This window comes from Sapajus apella, unplaced genomic scaffold, assembly GCF_009761245.1.
Source record: "Sapajus apella isolate SASKATOON/1434 unplaced genomic scaffold, GSC_monkey_1.0 scaffold36, whole genome shotgun sequence".
In the NCBI taxonomy this organism is placed as follows: Eukaryota; Metazoa; Chordata; class Mammalia; order Primates; family Cebidae; genus Sapajus; species Sapajus apella.
Window position 1 is genome coordinate 20,502,330 of NW_022436976.1, and position 13,392 is coordinate 20,515,721.

At 37.3% G+C, this 13,392-nt stretch overlaps 1 protein-coding gene across 8 annotated transcripts in view; it reads right to left on the reverse strand.

Moving 5' to 3' along the window:
* Positions 1-13,392, reverse strand: part of DNAJC6 (DnaJ heat shock protein family (Hsp40) member C6) — a 178,840-nt gene that overhangs the window by 32,567 nt on the left and 132,881 nt on the right. For all 8 annotated transcript variants that reach the window (XM_032296728.1, XM_032296725.1, XM_032296730.1 and 5 more), the window contains 2 exons: positions 5,900-6,022; positions 797-930 (listed from right to left, as the gene is read on the reverse strand). In XM_032296728.1, the coding sequence (XP_032152619.1) occupies positions 797-930; positions 5,900-6,022 (257 nt within the window). The remainder of the gene's footprint in view (positions 1-796; positions 931-5,899; positions 6,023-13,392) is intronic.

Below are 13,392 nucleotides of genomic sequence, written 5' to 3' on the forward strand. Positions count from 1 at the left end.
AATCACTAGTGATAAGTATAACCAGCTACTGCTGTTTTTCAATAAAGACCTGTATAATAAAACAAAAAGGGACTGGTATTACAGCTCTGGATCAGGAACGTTGTCTGGCTATGTCCATTGGGTATTAGACCTAAGGCAAATCACAACCTGTCTTGAGTCCCAGTTTCCTTACCTGTAAAATGAGGGAAGTTGGACATAAGTATTCTTTAAAGTTTGCTTCTAATTTTAGAATCATATATTTTCATATGGGGGCTTACAAGCTGAATGACAATCTAATATCCTAATCTAATTCTGTTTTTCTGTAATTCAGGACAATGCCAGATTGATGTGGTTTTGCTGTGTCCCCACCCAAATCTCATCTTAAATTGTAGCTCCCATAATTCCCACATGTTGTGGCAGGGACATGGTAGGAGGTAATTGAATCATGGGGGGTGGGTTTTACCCATGCTGTTCTCATGATACAGAATAAGTCTCATGAAATCTGATGGTTTTATAAAGGGTGGTTCCCCTGCACACACTCTCTTGCCTGCCACCATGTAAGACATGCCTTCGCTCCTCCTTCACCTTTGGCCATGATTGTGAGGCATCCCCAGCCACATGGAACTGTGAATCCATTAAACCTCTTTTTCTTTATAAATTACCCAGTCTCAGGTATTTCTTCATAACAATATGGAAATGGACTAACACAGACATAAAGTAAAATAAACTTGCGAAAGGATTTATAAGCCAGATTTCAAATAGTGCATGATACCAATTAGATCACATCTGTGTCTACCTTGCATCTAGCTTACTTTACCTTCTGTGGGATGGTGAAAGTCCAATTCCTGGTCGCTTTGCATATAGCAATCGAATGGCTGGGCCAGGAGTAGAGTAAAGATTACAGAAAATGAACATAGCACCAACCAGAATTGATGATGCCGCCCGTCCATCCTGTCAAAGAAAATGCATAAACTCATGAACATGATCAAATCAGCTATTCTCCCTTGAGAATGGCAGTATTTGCAATTAAGAGAGAGAGGAGAGATTCTCTTAACTGAGGGTGGTTTTCATTTAAAAATTATTCACTTGAAAACCAAAATCTATCTCAGCTTTTTAAATCAAAAAGCAGCAAGGAAAGACTTATCCTTAGGATAAAATTGACTCTAATCTGAGAAGCAAAATAAATTTGATTTGTATATCTTTACTGAAAAATAATATAATCTGGTTTTTTTTTTTTTTTTTTTTTAGAAAGGGATTTTCGCTCTTGTTACCCAGGCTGGAGTGCAATGGTGCGATCTCGGCTCACCGCAACCTCCGCCTCCTGGGTTCAGGCAATTCTCCTGCCTCAGTCTCCTGAGTAGCTGGGATTACAGGCACGCGCAACCATGCCCAGCTGATTTTTTGTAGTTTTTTTTTTTTTTAGTAGAGACGGGGTTTCACCGTGTTGACCAGGATGGTCTCGATCTCTTGACCTCGTGATCCACCCACCTCGGCCTCCCAAAGTGCTGGGATTACAGGCGTGAGCCACCGTGCCCGGCCAAAAAATAATATAATCTTTAAAGTAACTTTGGACTTGTTAGCATCAGAATTAATACCTGAAGTCTCTTGATTAGGACTGGAAGTAAAGAGCTCACAGGTTAGGTAAATGCTGCTTGTTGGATATGGAACATATGTATTGCATGCAAAGTATGTTCCTATATTCAAACAAAATAAAGAAGCTTCACCAGATTCAACTTCATTCAATGTAGAAATCAATCAGTTATGGACTGAATCTTTGTATGCCCTCAGAATTCATATGTTGAAATCCTAGCCCCAATGTGATGGAATTAGGAGGTGGGGAATTGGGGAGGTAGTTAAGTAGGGAGAGTGGAGTTGTCATGAATGGGATTCGTGCCCTTATAGGAAGAAACAAAAGAGCTGGCTGTCATCTGCCTCTGCTCTTGGCCGTGTGAAAATACAAGAAGACAGCCATCTGCCACCCCAGAAGCAGGCCCTCACCAGACATTAGAAGTACAGGCACCTCGTCTGGGCACAGTGGCTCATGTCTATAATCCCAGCACTTTGGGAGGCCAAGGTGGGCAGATTGCCTGAGTTCAGGAGGTTGAGACCAGCCTAGGCAACATGACGAAACCCCATCTCTTAAAAAAGAAAAAAAGAAAGAAAATGAACTGCAGTCATCCTGATCTTGGACTTTCCAGCCTCCAGAACTATATTTCTGTTGTTTAAGCCACCTAGTCTATGGTATATTTGTTATAGCAGCTCAAGATGTTTAAGACAAAATTCAGTAACATCCCTGACAGATGGTGACCTAGCCTCTTCCAGAACACTTTAAGTGACAGGGAGATTACTGCTACTTGCAGTAGCCCATTCTAGTTTACAGAGTTCTTCCTTATATTGAATATGTTGAGTTGAATTCCATTCCTCCATGGCTTCCACTCAATGACCTTAATCCTTTTGTGAGAACAAAAAATAAACCTACTCCTTTCTCCCTATGGCAGTCCTTCGCATATCTGAAATACCTTCCCTTTCCATCAATGCTTCTATTTCCCATTTAAAACAAACACAATCCCTTCTATTCTTCCTCATTTGATATTCCATTTTAACAGACATCATCATTTAACACATTTCTTCTAAACAAATTTAAGTTTTAAAATGACAATTTTAAATGTGCTGCCCAGATGTGAAATGAAAGATATGAGATATAGTCTGACCAAACTAGAGAAGAAGTATCATCTTCTTTATTCTGGACACTTTGCTTTTATTAACATAACCCCAGCCCAAACTGCTATAAACGCAGGCTAAGTAACAACATAAGCTTTTATTATTCTCTCTATCCAGTAAAACCCCTAGATTTTTTTCCAGATGATCTGTTAAGGTAATGGGCAAATACATTTAATCTTTTAAAACCAGAATTCAGGACTTTACATTGATTTATCTTGTGTTTAATTTCACATTGTTAGTTTTTGTTAAGTGACTAACCTATGGGAACTTTTTTTTTTTTTTTTTTTGAGACGGAGTTTCACTCATGTTACCCAGGCTGGAGTGCAATGGCGCGATCTCGGCTCACCGCAACCTCCGCCTCCTGGGTTCAGGCAATTCTCCTGCCTCAGCCTCCTGAGTAGCTGGGATTACAGGCACGCGCCACTATGCTCAGCTAATTTTTTGTATTTTTAGTAGAGACAGGGTTTCACCATGTTGACCAGGATGGTCTCGATCTCTTGACCTCGTGATCCACCCGCCTCGGCCTCCCAAAGTGCTGGGATTACAGGCTTGAGCCACCGCGCCCGGCGGGAACTTTTAAAATCTAATTGATTATGTGACCCTTATAATTCTAAGAAAACTGATAAGCTTAATTTCCACATCTTCACTGAAGTTGTTGATTAAAATGAATAACTAAATAAAACCTTCTCCCAGGAGAAAGTTGATCCATTAATCACCTACCTTTGGAAGCAGATATTCAACCTCAATTCAACTAAATGTATAACAACCTAGCCAAATTTCTCCATCTTGACTATAAAAAACTAAGAAATATATTGCAGGACTCCAATAAACTATCTCAATTAGTCTATTAGTTATTTGAAATGTTCACTTGGTTTGATATATGTTCATAATGAACCAATAAACCAATGGTGACTCCTTTTTGCTAAGAATTTAAAATCATCTGTGCAAAACTTTCTCTGAATTTTGCCTTGAATTACCATCAGGCTCACAAACCTATAACTTTCCAGAATCAAACTCTTTTCATATTTTAGGGGGAAAAAAATCTCCTTTCTTCATTTGCCTGGCACCTCTCCTTCCTGTTTCCACATAATAAAAATGAAATCCATAATTGCTTCCCCAAGTGCTTTCAGCATTGTGTCACATAATTTAAGTCTACAGAGTATACTAATCTGAAGGATTGTGAGGCTCTCGTACTATCTTGCTACCTATCAGCTTTGTCTTAAATATCCTTGTTATGTCCTGCCTAGCTTGACATTTGTTCCCTCTGATAAAGAAAACAGAGTAAAGGAGTTAAGATTATACCACATGCCTCAAGAATTTGTTGTCCTTACTCCAAACATAGTTTTTTTAAAAAGATATTTTTCTTATTCTGAACTATATTCAGAATTTAGCCTTCCTGACACTCTTTTCACAGATCCATGGCTGTTGGATATGTAGCCTTTCTTTGTCCCTGTGATGCAGGTCTTTTAAAAAGTTTTTTTTTTTTTACTAAAAGATTAGTATATGATTATTATTATTTGGCATGGATTCCCACTCTGTTGCCCAGACTGGATTGCAGTGGCATGATCTCAGCTCACTTCAACCTCCACCTCTCAGGTTCAAGCAATTCTCCTGCATCAGCCTCCCGATTAGCTCGGATTACAGGCACATACCACCACACCTAGCTAATTATTTATATTTTTGGTAGACATGAAGTTTCACCATGTTATCCAGGCTGGTCTTGAACCCCTGACCTCAAGTGATCCACCTGCCTTGGTCTCCCAAAGTGCTGGAATTATAGGCATGAACCACCTATATGCTTATAATTTTTAATAAATAACCAGTAGTATATTAAGAAAAGAAGTAAGAGCTCCCTCCTCCAGCTTCAATTCCATTTCCCAAAGATATGGTGTTGACTTCTAACACATGCATGTCCTTTTTGAGTGAGCTTATTGAGCACCCTATAAAACCACAATCTTTTGTCTGCCTCTTCTTTTTTCTTCTTTGTTGGATTTTTATTATTTATGAAGAATCACTGGAACTGGGAGTCTCTGGTCTCCACTGAGCCATCTTTCCTCCATCAAGTTGCTAGACGTAGGCTCCCTGAGCTTTTAGAAAATTTTTGAGTGAAGAGAAAATCACCAAGGTGCTTAAGGCTGCTTAGTCCATAAAAGTAATCTGTTCTGTTGCACCATCTGCTGTGCCTTGGAAAGGAAAATCCTTTGGTCTTTAACATTAAATTCTTACAAACACCAAGTGTCTTTCCTTTACTGCCAAGAGTTTGGGGATGTGAAGTAAAAAAAAAAAAAATGTTCTTTGGCTTTCTTTCCTGTTTTAGCCAACTGGTTCTCAAAAAAGGACAGGGGTAGGGAATCATCAAGTAATACTATAGCAAAAACTTATAGACTAAAGTTTATGGAAGCAATGAAATTTCCAGCATTAATGCTCAGATTCCATTTGTATATTCAATCACTTATTGAAGCCTTTTATGCCTGGGGCACAAAAGTTTAAAAAAAGGCATGGTCCTTTCCTGCAAGATGACAATAGTGTAGTAGAAAAGCATGCAGGAGAAGAGCTTATTATGATGCAGAGTATTAAAGCCACAGAGGACATTTAGATATAATGGGAATGTCTGTATTGTGAAAATACTCAAGAGTCCAAAAGATTTTACTGAAAGTTGAGTTTTAAAGGATAGGCAAGAGTTCTGAGAAGAAGTGTTAGGGAAAGGAACTCTAGGAAATTGATGGTCAGAAAAATCATTAGTCACACTGGGAATGCTCTAAAATACAGTAAATCTATGTGACTTCTTACAAGGGCATAGGTATCTTTTTTCTTTTATTTTTATTCAAACACAAACAGGAAGAAAAACTTAATATACCAATATGTTAATGTTAACTTTATTCACACAAAAGTCAATGGCATTATTAGCTGTGCACACGCTACTCCTGCTTCTGTTTCCTTTATAATACTTAGCACATTCTAGAGTCCCCACACTATGTGAGTTGTGTAGGCAGATGTGTATCTGCCTTTCCACTAGTCAAGCTTTAAGCCAAGAACAATAAATTCCTTCCTTACTTTTACAAGTCTCATATTACTGATTCCTAAATATGGGCTCAACAAATCCTGTTGAACTTAAATGTTACCTGTCTACCATTGGGCATAGGACCATCCATATTTGAACAAATCAAACCATCACCACCACCAACAAAAGGTTACTCACCAAGCAGTGGACAACACAGACATTTTTGGGATTCTGCAGTAGCCAGTTATACATATTCCGACACACAGCGAAAAGGTTGTGCAGACTGGGAGCCTGCCTAATGGGCCAACTGCATTCTGAGACCTAAGGGAACACAGCAAAAGGAAATTAATTCCCCCAGCAACTTCCTTTCCATAAGCAGGTATCACACAAAACAACTTCTGGAAGTGATACCACAACCTCTCTTAATATAGCCAGGAAAAGTGGGAATAGGGTCCAAATGCAGAAGCTCCAAATGAAGAAGAGGGTGTTTAACACAGAAATTTTTTAAATTAAAGATTTTGGTTTCAGTAAAGGTATGAAAACACATTTTGAAACACATTTTAAATTAAACTAGACCATTTCAACTACATATTTGGATTTTTTTTTTCATATTTGGATTTTTTTCTGTTCTGTGAGGTTACACAGAATTTCATTTCTATTAAGCATAAAATGTTTTGACTTCCCCCGTAAATATTTAATTATAGGGTTATAAGTCCTTCACCACCTCTAATTTATCCCAGCTTTCATCATAGCATGAAAAGTGCTATAGAGTGAGCCAAACGCAGGCTTATGCATGGATCTATTTTTTTTTCTCTCTTTTAATCAAAGGACACAACTTACAGGGGAAACTCTTGGCATTTTCATGCATTTAACATGCATTTTTTTCATACATTATGGATCATCAACTAAGTTCTAGGAATACTGCTTGGCTCTGATCTATGCAATAATCATCTAAGACCGGTATTAATATAAGCCCCATTTTGCAGATGAGAAAACTGACTCTCAGAGGTTATCCAGAGTCACACTGCTGCTCAGCATCAGCACTGCAGCCCAGATCTTCTGAATATAAATCATCATGTTACAACAGCAAACAGGTTGACATGATCATTTGCCTCAAAATACTATTAAGGCATGAGCCCCAGTTGATTACATATTTACTAATTTATCTAAGAAACAATAAGGAGAAGCTTAGAGTTGGACAAACTTCATGACCTCTTTAAGCCTTTCTTTCTTCATAAAATGTGGTGAGTAGCAGTACCTCTTACATAAGTCACAGGGCTGTGGACACTACATGAACATGTACTTCAAGAGCTTAGCTCAGTATCTGACACACCCAGAGGGATGATGAATGTTGGTGATTATCATTAATTCATCAAATAACTGCCAGTGCAAAGCCCTGAGGTCAGACAAAGCTGGCCATGTTTGAAAAAAATGAAATCCTCCATGGTGAGAGTGTAGACTGAAGGGTGAGATCATACAGTCTTGTTAAGGAGCTGGGAGAACATTTGAGAAGCAGAACGACTCTCAGATCTACATTTCCAAAGATCTTTCAAGCTCCAGTATGGAGAAATGGATAACAAGAGCCTAAAGGTAGGAAGACCAGTCAGGAGGTTGGTGAGGAGTGTCAATAAGGGATGACGGTGGCTTAGGCTCACTGAGAGGCAGTGGGGTACAAACACACCTGAGGGACTCAGGAGACAGAGAGGTAGTGGGACACCTGGATGTAAGACAGGTGATACATGGTGGCAGTGTGTGCATGTGCAGGGGTGTACTGAAGAGAGTGTCGGGGGAAGGAGAGGAAAGGGTCAAGCCTGAACTCCAGGTTTCTGCCTTGAATGCCTGGATAGAAAGCTACAGGAAGTGCTATTTCCTGAGACATGAAATTCTGGAGAAAGAAGAGTTTCATACAGATGGTGTCAGATATGCTCTGTAATCCCAAATGTCTCAAATGCCTTCTATTTGACTGTGGGAAAGGGAGGCAGGTGGAATTTGTTTGGTTAGCCCTTTTCTGGCAACCAGGTAATAAATAATCAAAATATGACTGGGAAATTATCTGTGGTCTTAGTAGAGCTGACATCTAAAAGCAAACACCTGGAGTTTCTCTCTCTGGGACTGCCAAGAAAGCCTGTTCTTTTTGGGTAATTTGTAATTTTTTTCTACAAGATGACTATGGGGCAGTGGCAAGAGAACTGCCAGGTTACCCACCTTCATATACCTTTGGGAAGGACAGTATGGTTTATTAAATAAAGTATTTGAAATGTTTGGCATAGCTCCAAAACAGTCCAGGGTGATCTAGTATTGGCCTCTGTCAATTTGAACTCTATAATGACTTGCCCCTTTTACCCAACATGATTCAAAGCTGTTTCTGGCCTCACCTTTACCCACATATATATTCCCCATTGATATGTTTGTTCTCAAGGAATGGAAATGACTTACCGACTAAAAATTTGGAATAACTGAGAAGATACATTTTGCTGTCAGAGGAATCATAAAATATATATTTGTACAAGCTGCTTTATGTCTGAAATGTATTTTCTTCCCTTGGTAAACTCCAATTCATCTTTTAAAACCCAGGTTCAAGATATAATAGGCCTTATTGACATTTACTGAATATTTTGCCCAACTGCTACAGAATTTATATTCTTTTCATTTGCACATGGAACATTTTCTAGAATAGACCACACTTTAGTCCACAAAATGAGTCTGTACAAATTCAAAGACACAGAAATCATACCAAGTATCTTCTCTGACCACAATGGAATAAAACTTTACAACTAAATAACAAAGGGAACCTTGAAAAATACACAAACACATGAAAGTTAAACAACATGCTGCTGAACAACCAATGAGTCAATAAAGAAATTAAGAAGAAATTTAAAAATTTCTTAAAAATTAAAATAAAAATATACAAAAACATATTGGATCTAGCAAAAGAAGTACTAAGAGGAAAGTTTATAGCAATAAACACCTATATCAAAAAAGAAGAAAGACTTCAAATTAACAACCAAACAATACGTCTTAAGTAACTAGAAAAGCAAGAACAAATCAAGGCCAAAATTAATAGAAGTAAAGAAATAATAAAGACCAGAGAAGAAATTAAGAAAATCAAAACTAAAAAAATACTGATCAACAAAATAAAAAGTTGTTTTTTTGAAACAATAAAATCAACAAACCTTTAGGTACACTAAAAAAAAAAAAAAAAAGAGAGAATACTCAAATAAATAAAATCAGGAATGAAAAAGGAGACATAACAACTGAGAGCTCAGAAATACAAAGACTCATTAGAGACAGCTATTATGAACAATTATATACCAACAAATTAGAAAACTTAGAAAACATGGATAAATGCCTGGACACACACAACCTACCAAGATTGAACCATGAATAAATAAAAAACCTCAACAAACCAATAACAAGTAATGAGATTGAGGCTGTAATAAAAATTCTCCTATCAAAGAAAAGTCCAGGACCTGATGGATTCACTGCTGAATTCTACCAAATATTTTAAAAAGAACTAATACCAATCCTACTGAAACTCTTTTAAAAAAATGGAAAAAGAGGAAATACTTTCAAACTCATTCTACAAGGTCAGCATTACCTGATACTAAAATTAGAGAAGGATACAACAACAACAACAACAAAATACAGGCCAGTGTCACTGAAGAACACAGGCATAAAAATCCTCAACAAAATACTTGCAAACGAAATGCAACAACACATTAAATAGATCATTCACCATTATCAGTAAAGATTCACTTCACAGGTACAAGGATGGCTCAATATATGCAAATCAATAAATGTGATATACCACATTAACAGAATCAAGAACAAAAAACATATGATTATTTCAATAGATGCTGAAAAAGAATATGATAAAATTCAACATCCCATTGTAACAAAAATCCTCATGAGGCCAGTCACGGTGGCTCACGTCGATAATCACAGCACTTTGGGAGGCCAAGATCACTTGACATCAGGAGTTTGAGACCAGGCTGGCCAACATGGTGAAACCCTGTCTCTACTAAAAATACAAAACTTAACTGGGCATGATGGCAGATACCTGTAATCCCAGCTACTTGGGAGGCTGAGGCAGGAGAATTGCTTGAATCCAGGAGGCAGAGGCTACAGTGAGCTGAGATGGTGCCACTGCACTCCAGTCTGGGTGACAGAGTGAAACTCTGTCTCAAAAAAAAAAAAAATCCTCATGAAAATAGATATAGAAGGAACGTACCTCAAAATAATAATGGCCATCTATGACAAATTCATGGCTAACATTGTACTGAAATGGAGAAAAATTGAAGGCCCTTCCTCTAAAGACTGGAACACAACAAGGATGCCCACTTTTACCACTATTATTCAGCATGATACTGGAAGTCCCAGCCAGAGAAATTAGGCAATAAAAAGAAATAAAGGACATCTAAATTGGAAAGGAAGAAGTCAAATTAGCCTTGTTCAAACCCAACATGATCTTATGGCTAGAAAAACTTAAACACTCCACCAAAAAAAACTGTTAGAACTGACAAACAAATTCCATAAAGTTGAAGAATACAAAACCAACATATATAAATCAACAGCATTCATATGTGCCAACAGCCAACAATCTGAAAAAGAAATCAAGAAAGCAATGCCATTTATAACTACAAAAAAATATAAAATACCTGGGAATCAATCTAACCAAGGAAGTGAAAGATCTACACAAGAAGAACTACAAAACTCTGATGAAAGAAATAGAAGAGGACACAAAAAAAGAAAAGGTATTCCATGTTCATGGATTAGAAGACAAAATATTGTTAAAATGGCAATACTACCCAGAGTGATGTACAGATTCAATGCAATCTCTATCAAAATACCAATGACATTCTTCACAGAAATAGAAAAAAAACCCATAAAATTTATATGGAACCACAAAAGACTCAAATAGCCAAAGTCACCCTGAGCAAGAACAATGCTAGAGGCATCACATTATCAGACTTCAAAGTTTATTATAAAGCTACTGTAACCAAAACAGCATGGTACTGGCATAAAAACAGGCACATGGACTAATGGAACAAAACAGAGAACCCAGATATAAATCTATACATTTACCACCAATCTTTGACAAAGATGCCAAGAATTTACAATGGGGAGAAGGCAGTCTTTTCCATAGATGGTGCTGGGAAAAGTGGGTAACTATATGCATGAAAATGAAAATAGACCTATATGTCTCACGATACACAAAAATCAAATCAAAATGGATTAAAAACTTGAATCAAAAACCTGAAAATATAAAATGACTAGAAGAAAATATTAGAGAAATGTTCCAGGACATTGATCTGGACAAAAATTTCTTTCGGAAGAATTTAAAAGCACAGGCAACCTAAGAAAAAAGAGACAATTGGAACTATATCAAGCTAAAAAGCTTCTGCACAGCAAAGAAAACAATCACCAAAGTGAAGAGACAACCCACTGGATGGCAGGAAATATTTGCAAACTATTCATTTGACAAGAAATTACACAGAATATATAAGGAGCTCAAACAACTCAATAGCAAAAAAAAAAAAAAAAAAATTAAAAACTGGGCACAAGAGTTGAACAGAATTAAAAGATCTTCAAAAGAAGACATCAAGATGGCCTACAGTTACATGAAAAAATGTCCAAAATCACTAATCAGAGAAATGCAAATCAAAATCACAAGAGGTGTCACCTCACCTCAGTTAAAATGGTTTGTATCAAAAAGACAGGTAATACTAGATGCTGGTGAAGATGTAGAGAAAAGGGAACTCTCACACACTGTTGGTGGGAATGTAAATTAGTACAATCACTATTGAGAACAGTATGACCCAGCAATTCCACTACAGGGTATATATCCAAAAGAAAGGAAATCAATGTATCAAAGATATATCTGCACTCTCATGTTTACCGCAGCAATATTCACAATAGCCAAAATATGGAATCAACCTAAGTGCCTATCAATGGATGAATGAAAAAATAAAATGTGGTATACATATACAATGAAATATTATTCACATAAAAAAGAATGAAATCCTATCATTTGCAGCAGCACAGATAGAACTGGAGGCCATTATAAGTGAAATAAGCTAAGCACAGAAAGAGAAATACTGCATTTTTTTACTCACAGGAGTAGTTTAAAAAGTAGATTTCATGAAGATAGAGAGTAGTAGTTACCAGAGGCCAGGAAGGGGAATGGGAAGGGGTTTGAAGAAGGAAAAAATACTGTAAATGTACTTAAACAGTACACTTAAAAATGGTAGAAGTTGTAAATTATATATGCATATTGTAACTCAAATATTTAAAAAAGAAAAAATCAAGTTCAAGTGCTCTCTTGTCTCTGACAGTTTCTCTAATACAGACAGAAATGCTTAGTCATCTTTATACTCATGCCCTTGTTTATTTTCATCTATTACAGCTTTTTTCAGTAAAGCAACATGGTTAAGGCCACAGGCCAGATTTTCACTCTGGATTTACTATTTACTGCCTGATTAACCATAGGCAATTTACTAACTTCTCCAGGCCTCAATTATCTAGTGTGTAAAGTATAAATGAACATTATAGGATTGTTGTCAGAATTAAGTAGCAGAACATAAAAACAGTAAATGCTAGCTTGTGGTCAACCTGTCCTGAATAAACTGCTTATATCTGTCTCCCCTTCTGGACACTGAGCTCCATGAGAAGAGAGACCATAACTACTTTTGTAACCCTAGTGTCCACTGTGCATGTGCTGCTCATATGGAAGGCGCTCAACAGGTATTTGCTGAGTGAATGAATAAGTCAAAGAATAAAGTAATGAACCCTATTTGGTAATCTCTTTTTATAATAAGATTTATCTATATATACACTATATTGAGGACGGAACAGGTGAATCCATTTTATTGGGGTTTTTTTAGACTGCAACAGAATGAAAGTATAGCAAATTTATCTCTCCAGCAGTATTTTTAAAGGTTTAAAAAACTGGTTGTTACACACACACACACACACGCACACACACACACTCACACACACCCCAAATGTCAAAGCTGTAATGAGTCTCAGCTAAAAGTTGGTTAAATTATTTTTAGCACAATAGGCTAATAGCTCCAGAATCATTAACTCAATCAAGTAAATAATATTAATTTAAAGTACTCCATAATTATATATTTACTTGATATATAATTACACACCATTAAACAAACATACAATTAGAATTTTTTAAAAGCATGCACTCTGTCTAAAAGGGGAAAACATTAAGGCATAAATAAAACCAACAAAATAAAAAGGAAACTCAATCACTGCAAGCTATTTTTGTAGCTCTCTGGGGCTCATAGCTTCATGCAGTAAGCATAGCCCTTGACACTTCAAAATGCTGTCTCCAGTCTTCCTGAACACTTCCTGGGGTTGCTGAGCATCAGAGGACACCATACGGATTACCGGGCTGCCATGATAGCACCCAGTGGGAAAGAGGCCAAAATAGCGCCAGGGCTGGATGCCATTCAATTTTCATCTCTCCATCATCCCTAGCCCAAGACAGGATGGGCAGAAGCGGCCATTCACTAAGCATAAGGACAAAAGCTTCACTAGCCGGGCATGGTGGCACGCACCTGTAATCCCAGCCACTCAAGAGGCTGAGGCAGGAGAATCGCTTGAACCTGGGAGGCAGAGGTTACAGTGAGCCAAGATTGTGCCACTGCACTTCAGCCTGGGTGACAGAGTGAGAC